This window comes from Triplophysa rosa, linkage group LG25, assembly GCF_024868665.1.
Source record: "Triplophysa rosa linkage group LG25, Trosa_1v2, whole genome shotgun sequence".
NCBI lineage: Eukaryota > Metazoa > Chordata > Actinopteri > Cypriniformes > Nemacheilidae > Triplophysa > Triplophysa rosa.
The window spans coordinates 16,637,608-16,646,203 of NC_079914.1; the positions used below are offsets into that span (position 1 = coordinate 16,637,608).

The following is an 8,596-nucleotide window of genomic DNA, read 5'->3' on the forward strand; positions in this document are numbered from 1 at the left end:
GTATACAAAACATTTGATGCATGAAATCTGATGCAAGACGTTTCCAGAGGCTTTTCAGCCACCGTACACGCATATGGGGGGGCGTGGCTTCCTCTCTGACCTTCTGAAAGACGAGCGCGTCAGCCAATCATCAGCTCGTCGCGGGGTCCGGGGAGCGGTGCGCACGCGCAGATTGGCGGCGTGACACGCGTGGAGTGGAAGTGAGTGCAGTGCCCGGTGTACATCCTCACAGCGATCATGTCGTGGCTGTTCGGGCTCAATAAAGGCCAGAGCGTCGCCCCTCCGGACGGCCCGGTTCCGCCCGCTCCTCCCGCTGGCTCCGGTTCCGAAAAACCCAAGGACAAATGGAGCAACTTCGACCCCACGGGACTGGAGCGCGCGGCGCACGCGGCCAAAGAGCTCGACCGATCCCGTAAGTACTGGTGACGCGAGACCCGCTCGACCGTCTCTTTCTGTATCAATCTGTATGTGTGATCGTACACTGACGTCACGTTTCACGCGTCGCGTCTGAGAGTATGTGAAGGGCATTGGGTCAAAGGTCACGCCCCCCTCACATGTGTCAACTACAAAACTCTGTAGTGCACTGTAGTGTTTACTATAGTAAATACTGTAGTGTACCTTAATGTTGACTACGGTAGGTTTAAACCACTCTTGTATCTAGGACTTCTCTGCAGTTTACTATAGTACATTTTCAAGTGTACTACAGTATTTTTTCATGACAGTCTGTGACTGTAGGTCACGCCAAAGATGCGCTGGAACTCTCTCGCATGCAGGAACAGACGGTACAGATGGAACATCAGGTCAAGATGAAGGTACAAATCCAGATGTGTCAACACAACACCCTGAACACTCATTGGTCACTTGTGTAATGTGTGTGTGTGTGTGTGTGTGTGTGTGTGTGTTCATGTTTGTATATCCCGGTGGGGACCTAAACCTGAATGCACACCAACTCATGGGGACTCGTGTCACTGTGGGGTCCAAAATTGAGGTCCTCATGGGCACAAAAGCTTCAATTTTTTAAAATCTAAAAATGCAAAAAGTGTTCTATGATCTTTAGGTTTAGGGATAGGGTTAGGGATAGGGGATAGAATATACAGTTTGTACAGTATAAAAACATTACACCTATGGACTGTCCCCACGGAGATAATAAACCAGACGTGTGTGTGTGCGCGCAGGAGTACGAGGCGGCTCTGGAGCAGCTGAAGGGCGATCAGATCCGCACTCAGGGAGAAGAGCGCAGGAAAACCCTGAATGAGGAAACCAAACAGCATCAGGCGGTGAGAGACGTGCTCGAGCATTTGAATGTCAGTCTGAGAGTGTGACATCACTGATCATGTGACTGTTTCCACAGAGAGCTCAGTATCAGGATAAACTCGCCCGACATCGATACGACGACCAGCTGCGACAGCAGGTACGCATTCATTCACCTGATGTTTAACTAACGTCGACCTGATCTCTGCGACACGTTAACATATTCTGTACTGTTGCATTGTTCTGCAGCAACTGCTGAACGAGGAGAACCTGCGCAAACAAGAGGATTCTGTTCAGAAGCAGGAGGCCATGAGGAAAGGTGTGTGTGTCGCTCCACTGCTGCATCATGTCTGATTACCTATGTGATCCTTAACAAATGCTGTTCCTATAGCAACCATCGAACACGAGATGAAACTGCGACACAACAACGAAATGTTGCGCGTGGAGGCGGAGTCAAAAGCTCGAGCTCGTGTGGAGAGAGAGAACGCTGACATCATCCGAGAACAAATCCGACTGAAGGCGGTCGAACACAGACAGACTGTATTAGAGTCCATACGGTAAACACACAACACAAGCTACACAATCATCCGTCAATGTTACACACTTCCTGTCAATAATAGGAGTATAATGAAGTGTTTGTGTTTTGTGTGTGATGTGCAGAACTGCAGGTGCTGTGTTTGGTGAAGGCTTCAGAGCGTTTATATCAGACTGGGATAAAGTCACAGCTACAGTAAAGCCTCCTCTCATCTCTCTGTCATACAGCTGAATGTGTTGTGTGTTTGTGTGTTGATTGTGTTGTTGTTCCTGTAGGTGGCAGGGCTGACGCTGCTGGCGGTGGGTGTTTACTCCGCTCGGAATGCCACCGCTGTGGCCGGCCGCTACATCGAGGCTCGCTTAGGAAAACCCTCGCTGGTGCGAGAGACGTCCCGGTTCACTGTGATGGAAGCGCTCAAACACCCCGTCAAGGTATGTGACGAGCCTGACGCCATGGCTTCCTGTGCAGACAGGAAGTGAGGTGTGACAGGTGTGTGCGTGTTTCAGGTGGTGAAGCGTTTGAAGAGTAAACCGCAGGACGCTCTGGAGGGAGTCGTGCTCAGCGTGAGTTGTGTTTATTACGGTGAAATATTTCACACTGACGAATGTGAGTGAGTGTGTGTAATCTCTGGACTCCTGCGTCTGCGCAGCCGACTCTAGAGGAGCGTGTGCGTGACATCGCCATAGCAACCAGAAACACCAGACAGAACCGAGGTCTGTACCGGAATATTCTGATGTACGGCCCGCCGGGAACAGGAAAAACGCTCTTCGCTAAGGTAACACACACACACGCACGAGTGTTTCTGATTGGACAGCAGTTTGTGTAACCGCTCCTGATGTGTGTCTGTGAGCAGAAGCTGGCAACTCATTCTGGGATGGATTATGCCATCATGACGGGGGGTGATGTGGCACCGATGGGTCGTGATGGAGTGACGGCCATGCACAAAGTGTTTGATTGGGCTGGAACAAGCAAACGCGGGTGAGACGCATGGGAAGCTCCTCCCACAAATCACAAAAATCATCTTAATGATGACGTTTTATTATTTTCTTTTGTTGATCTTTACATGTTTCTGAGGAGATTCGAGTGAATCTAACCGTGTGTGTGTGTGTGCGCACAGGCTGCTGTTGTTTGTGGATGAAGCTGACGCATTCCTGCGCAAGAGATCCACTGTAAGACACTTCTGTTTCATTCTCTCTAGTGTTTATACTGCACATGTCGTGTGTGTGTGTGTCTCTGTAACACTGTGTGTGTGTGTGTGTGTTTCAGGAGAAGATCAGTGAGGATCTACGAGCGACTTTAAATGCATTCCTGTATCGCACTGGAGAACAGAGCAACAAGTAAATCTCTCTCTCTCTCTCGCTCTCTCACAGACAGACAGACAGATGATGATGTTCTGTGTGTGTTTGTGCAGGTTCATGCTGGTGTTGGCCAGTAATCAGCCCGAGCAGTTTGATTGGGCGATAAACGACAGAATCGATGAGATTGTGAACTTCATGCTGCCTGGACCGGAGGAGAGAGAGCGACTCGTGCGCCTTTACTTTGATCGATATGTGCTGGAACCTGCCACTGGAGGCCGACAGTGAGTCTCACACGCCACTGATGACATCACTGCAGTTTATATCATATCACAGTCAGAGGTTGCGCTAGACTTTTTCAAAATCCGTCATAATCTATTTTAACCGTCACTGTGGTGCAAGTTGATATTACATGCTAATTAGCATGTTTGTGACGTCATCGCGACGTACATGCGTTCCTTGAACTTACTGTATTTTTATACCCAATAAAGCCGAAGTCGTTTATATATTTAATGTTTCTGTTGTCAGACATAAAATGCTAATTACAGACAAATATTCATATGTCCAGTCAGTAACAATGACAGGTGCTTGTAAACGCTGTCTTGTAATAATTCATTTATTCACTTACAAGTAACTTTACGCTGTTGTTAGGTCACGACAAAAGACGCAGAGAGACTTTTCCGCTCACTGAAAGTCATCCAAAATGACGCTAGTGGCTATCGCTCTCTGAAGGAAAAAAGGCTGTAAACACCGCACCACTGGTTTGTGCACGCCTGTGTGTGTATGAGAGCACGCGACGGGAGGGTCTGATTGAATGTCAGATGCACGCTTTGCAGAATCAGATCCAGAAACAAAAAGCGACCTCTGATCACAGTATGTGAGGCACGCTGTGCGATACCGTATCCCACAATGCAATGCACCGTACTGTCATCAGATAGTGTGACAACTGAACATCAGTCGTGTTACTACAAAAACAATCACACTTAACATGTACATTGATGATACAAAACTCTGTGTGTGCAGGAGGTTGAAACTGGCTCAGTTTGATTACGGACTCAAATGTTCTGAAATCGCCAAGCGAGTGGACGGCATGTCTGGGCGAGAGATCTCCAAACTGGGAGTGGCTTGGCAGGTGTGTATCTACTGTAGCCTAATTTCAAAGAACTGCAGACCAATAACACTGTTATCATCTGATACTGAAATCAATATACAAATACACACAAACTTACAAATAAAGACCAAGAAAAGCACAGACACAGTGTCAATGACTCATGGGTAATTGTGTGTGTTTGTTTTCAGGCGGCTGCGTACTCATCGGAGGACGGCGTCTTGACGGAGGCCATGATTGAAGCGCGAGTGGAGGACGCCATCCGTCAGCACCGACAGAAGATGGACTGGCTGCACGGCGAGGGCATCCTGGACAACGAGGGTCGACCGCTCCCGTCTCTAGAGATCCACAGTAAGATGGGCATCTCACCCCTGCTGACGTCACAGGAAGTGACATCAGAGCTGGAAAAACCTGACGCCGCTGCTACAAACGACACAAAGCGAGAGCCGTCCGCTAAAGACGGGACTCCAGTATAACCTTCAGAGTCTGTCCTGTGTATAAACAGAACGAAAGCGAATAAAACGAAACTAACGTTCTTCAGTGTGTGTTTGTGGAGTTGTGTAGTCTGTGTAATGAAACTGAAATTCACTGTTGATAATCACGAACTGAAAACTAGATTGAGAATGTTTCTGTCTGACAGTAAAACAATTTTCATTTCCTATGACGTCTGTTCTTCTGATTCTGATTTTTACTTTAAACAAACTAAAGATGCAAAGATGACAATAAAATACACATTATATTTCAATGGCTATTAGTGAACTTATCGATAGATTTTTTTATCTAAATGAAGAAGAGTGTGAAGGTCAAAGGATTATCAGTTTAGTCGTAACGTTCTTTGTGCTGTGAAAACTGAAGCTGGTTTGAGATTAATCACACGAGTCACTTTAATGTGTAACAACACAGATTACAAACATCACGCGCTCTCATGCGTAACTAAACATTCAGATACTTCCCCTGGCCTCAAATCGGCTGTAACTACTAAAGATTACCCAGCATGCCGTGTTTCTAAAACAGACACTGTTTCCCAGTACACAAATATAAATATAAAATGCAAACCCACCCCGATTAGGTTAGTTAATTAATGGTTAGAGAGTGGGACTCGTGACCAGAAGGTTGCCGGTTGGATTCTCAGGGCCGGCGGGGTAACGACTGAGGTGCCCTTGAGCAAGGCACCTTACCCCTACTTGCTCCCCGGGCGCTGCAGTGATAGCTGCCCACTGCTCCGGGTGTACGTGTGTTCACCACTTGCTGTGCGTGTGTTCACTACTCTCTGGATGGGTTAAAAGCAGAGGTCACATTTCGGTATGGGTCACCATATCTGACTAATAGGTCACTTCACTTCACTAATGAAGTGCCCTACCCCTACAAAACAAACACACAAAACCTGTGAAAAACACACAGCAAGCAGGAACACAGAGTCCTCTGAGAGAGTCCAGTAAGTAACGTCCCGTCTCACACTACACGCAGTAGAAATCCAGTGGATGGGCTGTTGTGTAGCGTTGACATGCGGTGGTGTGTTTGTGTCAGAGTCTGCGAGGGCTCGGGTGGCCGTTGTGATAGAGCTTCTGTTTGACGTGCGCAACGTTATTTCCAGAATCTTCTGTCCTGCGGGTTTGCAGACGTCTGCGCAGCTCTCGCAGGTTACACACACGGGACACCCATCGCCACGAGCGCCACAGCTCACCCTCCGCACCTGAGAGACGAGAACATCAACAACCAATGACACAGTTTTCTAACTGAAGCTCGGGAGGTGGTTTAGGCGGCGGTCTCACCGTCATGTCTGTTGGACCTCCAGAACCTCAGGGTGTAATGAAACGCTCGGTCCAGCCACAGCAACAGCCAGCTGACACAGAAACCCATCAGAAGACCCAGAACCAGATCCAGCTCCTGTTTGCTCGCGCTGGTACTCGTGGAGGAAGAGACGGTGTCGCCCGAGACGGATCCCTCGTACGGGATCACGTACTCCACATGATGCCTTCAGGACAGAAACCATCAGCAAAGAATGTTTGAAAGATTTTGTGTGATTTCTTGAAATAACGTGCTGTTTGTCAGGTGTGTAATGTTGCGATGTACGTTTTCAATAATCTCACCAATTTACACTCATTTCATTCTTCATTTGATGAACAAACTAACCAACACTGTAAAACATCTCTGGCTCTTGAACACCAGCAGCAGATGTTTGCTCTCTGACACACTTCACATCACTTTAGTGCAAGATTATTTACTGAGGAACAACTGTTGGCTTTCAGTGGCTGTATAGTCTGCATTCATTTTCACAGTTTTAATATCCTGGTTCCATCACATGTACACCTCTTTTTCTCCCTCAAACGCTCGAGTTTTTTTTTTTAAGGCGTACATACCTACATGACTTGCTGCACTTTCTCCTGATAAATGTGATCATCAACAAACCTCAAAATCATTTCTTTAGTTATTTTTAACAACATGTTGTGTCCCTTCACACCGCACAAACCCTTCCACACATCTGTCTGTCTGACGTGTGCGCCGCGCGCTCTTTTCCAGCACGCGCTCTTTTCCAGCACGCGCTTTCTCCTCAGCTCTGAAAAGCCGCGAATACGCATGAATTAAAAATCTCATCGACTAGCCATTTCTTTATTTTCTTTCTTTACTCAATAACTAACACATATGAGTGAGACTACATATATATTTTGGTGATGTCAGAACGATATAAAACATCACAGAACAGTGGGTTTAACAGTAAAAGTAAACGTTTGATTGTCGGGGAATGTTCAGAAAACATTCCGAGCTAACCAAAAACAAACCTGACCACAACTGGGATGTAAATGTGCTGTAGGTGTCTTGTATAATGTTCATGTAGGTCAGGTGTGGGTTACCTGCCGCACGAGCAGTGACACACGCGCTCAGGTCCGCGCATGCGCGGCAGGATGAAGTTGTGAAATCGGTCCAGAAACGCGTTCATGTCGGACATAAACACGATGGCCTGGAAAACACCAAAACTACTGCCATTTCCCAGCGATCAGTGTTTAACATTGTATTTCAACATGATCGTCCACAGAAACATGAAAACAGAGTTATAAAGTTCAGCTGCAGCTCCTCGGCAGGTTCCGCACACATATACATCTTCTTACCAGAACCAGAACCGCTCCAGTCACCACCAACATCATTTTCATCACAGTCCACGGATGATAGACATCATCTTCATCACAGTCCACGGATGATAGACATCATCTTCATCACAGTCCACGGATGATAGACATCATCTTCATCACAGTCCACGGATCATCCTTTTCAAAGCAGTCCACAAATCATAAACACCATCATCACGGTCCACAGACCATCAACGTCATCTTCATAACAGTCCACGGATCCTTCAGCATCACCTTCCTCACAGGTACAGCACTGATGGGGATGAATGTGTTATCGGACTGTCAGCATCAGATGTCTCACCTGCGGCTCGGGTGCTTTTCTTCATCATGTCTAAAAACAAGCGCGTCTGCCGCGCCGCGTCCACGGTGCCTTCGTCATAACGCGTCGTGTTTATTTCCACTCGCTCCGGGAGAAAGCAGCGAGTCACGCGGTACGCGTCAGATGTGATGTGTAAGTGATCTGATGTTCTGCACAAGTGTATCAGATCTCAGATCAACCCATTAGCTTAATGAGAAACCCTGCGTCACACTCATCTGGAATATCAGACCCACGCCACGCGGGGCTTCATCTTCAACACAAACTCGCAATAAATACCGTGATAATACCACGCGCTTTATCGTGGAATTACAGTTTTCTTATGTAACGTTGGGTTTACAGTAAACAATAGGCATCATAGACATTTCTATAGACTTACGCAGCTAACAAAAATACGTTTGAAGAACGTTTTGCTAACATTCACATTAAGTTATGAAAGCGTTATTTCTGTTTGTTTTACAAGTTCTGAGTACCGTTCCTAATGTAACGTTTTAGCATGAAATAACCATAAAAAATATTTTTTACCACTTTTGGAAGACAATTAGGTGGGAAAATAGTTCTAGTGGGAGTTATATGTGGGTCTCTACTGGTAATGTGTTGGGTTCTATTGGTGGGATATTGTTTGATGGATGTGCACAAGCAAAACACAATTAAATTCTACTGGAATAAGACTCAAAACACACATTAAAAAAATGTTATAATGGTACTTAGTTAATTATTACCATTAGTTAGTTTCAGTTGTTTTCAGCGGAGTTGCTTTGATTTTTGGGTACCAGCACGCATTTTTAGATGTGCACCTGTTATTACAGTCACTTTGCACATTTATTATAGTATTGCGACTCAAATAAAGTAAAATAAATACTTAAACAATTGTAAACACAATAGCATGAAATATGAAACCGTTCAATATCATGGTATTAGTATCTGACACAGCAATAAAAAACCATCACGATGACTTAAGTTTCA

General features: G+C 46.1%; 3 protein-coding genes across 3 annotated transcripts in view; 1 reads left to right on the forward strand and 2 right to left on the reverse strand.

The window, feature by feature from the left end:
• Nucleotides 1-141: 141 nt before the first annotated feature.
• Nucleotides 142-4,935, forward strand: atad3 (ATPase family AAA domain containing 3). The gene is made up of 16 exons (XM_057326292.1): nt 142-412; nt 736-812; nt 1,176-1,277; nt 1,352-1,411; nt 1,501-1,570; nt 1,643-1,808; nt 1,912-1,981; nt 2,062-2,217; nt 2,293-2,349; nt 2,436-2,561; nt 2,640-2,764; nt 2,904-2,955; nt 3,053-3,123; nt 3,198-3,365; nt 4,105-4,213; nt 4,381-4,935. Exons 1-16 carry the CDS (start codon nt 238-240, stop codon nt 4,663-4,665), a joined length of 1,869 nt encoding a protein of 622 aa, XP_057182275.1. The 5' UTR covers nt 142-237; the 3' UTR covers nt 4,666-4,935.
• Nucleotides 4,936-5,025: 90 nt separating this feature from the next.
• tmem240b (transmembrane protein 240b) lies at nt 5,026-7,885 on the reverse strand. The gene is made up of 4 exons (XM_057326293.1): nt 7,297-7,885; nt 7,042-7,148; nt 5,962-6,164; nt 5,026-5,882 (listed from the first exon to the last, which is right to left on the reverse strand). Exons 1-4 carry the CDS (start codon nt 7,336-7,338, stop codon nt 5,713-5,715), a joined length of 522 nt encoding a protein of 173 aa, XP_057182276.1. The 5' UTR covers nt 7,339-7,885; the 3' UTR covers nt 5,026-5,712.
• Nucleotides 7,886-8,592: 707 nt separating this feature from the next.
• The window catches only part of ssu72 (SSU72 homolog, RNA polymerase II CTD phosphatase), a 6,164-nt gene continuing 6,160 nt past the window's right edge, over nt 8,593-8,596 (reverse strand). Inside the window, exon 5 of the mRNA XM_057325622.1 lies at nt 8,593-8,596. This exon is cut by the window's right edge and continues 793 nt beyond it. The gene's annotated coding sequence lies outside the window, so the exon portion shown is untranslated.

Bases quoted from the DNA above. Each gene is read 5' to 3' on its own strand.
- atad3 (XM_057326292.1), top strand. From the start codon at position 238: ATGTCGTGGCTGTTCGGGCTCAATAAAGGCCAGAGCGTCGCCCCTCCG. The intron at 1,809-1,911 runs GTAAACACACAA...TGTGATGTGCAG, and splicing joins ACTGTATTAGAGTCCATACG to AACTGCAGGTGCTGTGTTTG. The intron at 4,214-4,380 runs GTGTGTATCTAC...GTTTGTTTTCAG, and splicing joins AACTGGGAGTGGCTTGGCAG to GCGGCTGCGTACTCATCGGA.
- tmem240b (XM_057326293.1), bottom strand. From the start codon at position 7,338: ATGAAAATGATGTTGGTGGTGACTGGAGCGGTTCTGGTTCTG. The intron at 7,149-7,296 runs GTAAGAAGATGT...GGTGTTTTCCAG, and splicing joins CTGGAGCGGTTCTGGTTCTG to GCCATCGTGTTTATGTCCGA. The intron at 5,883-5,961 runs GTGAGACCGCCG...CTCGTCTCTCAG, and splicing joins GAGGTCCAACAGACATGACG to GTGCGGAGGGTGAGCTGTGG.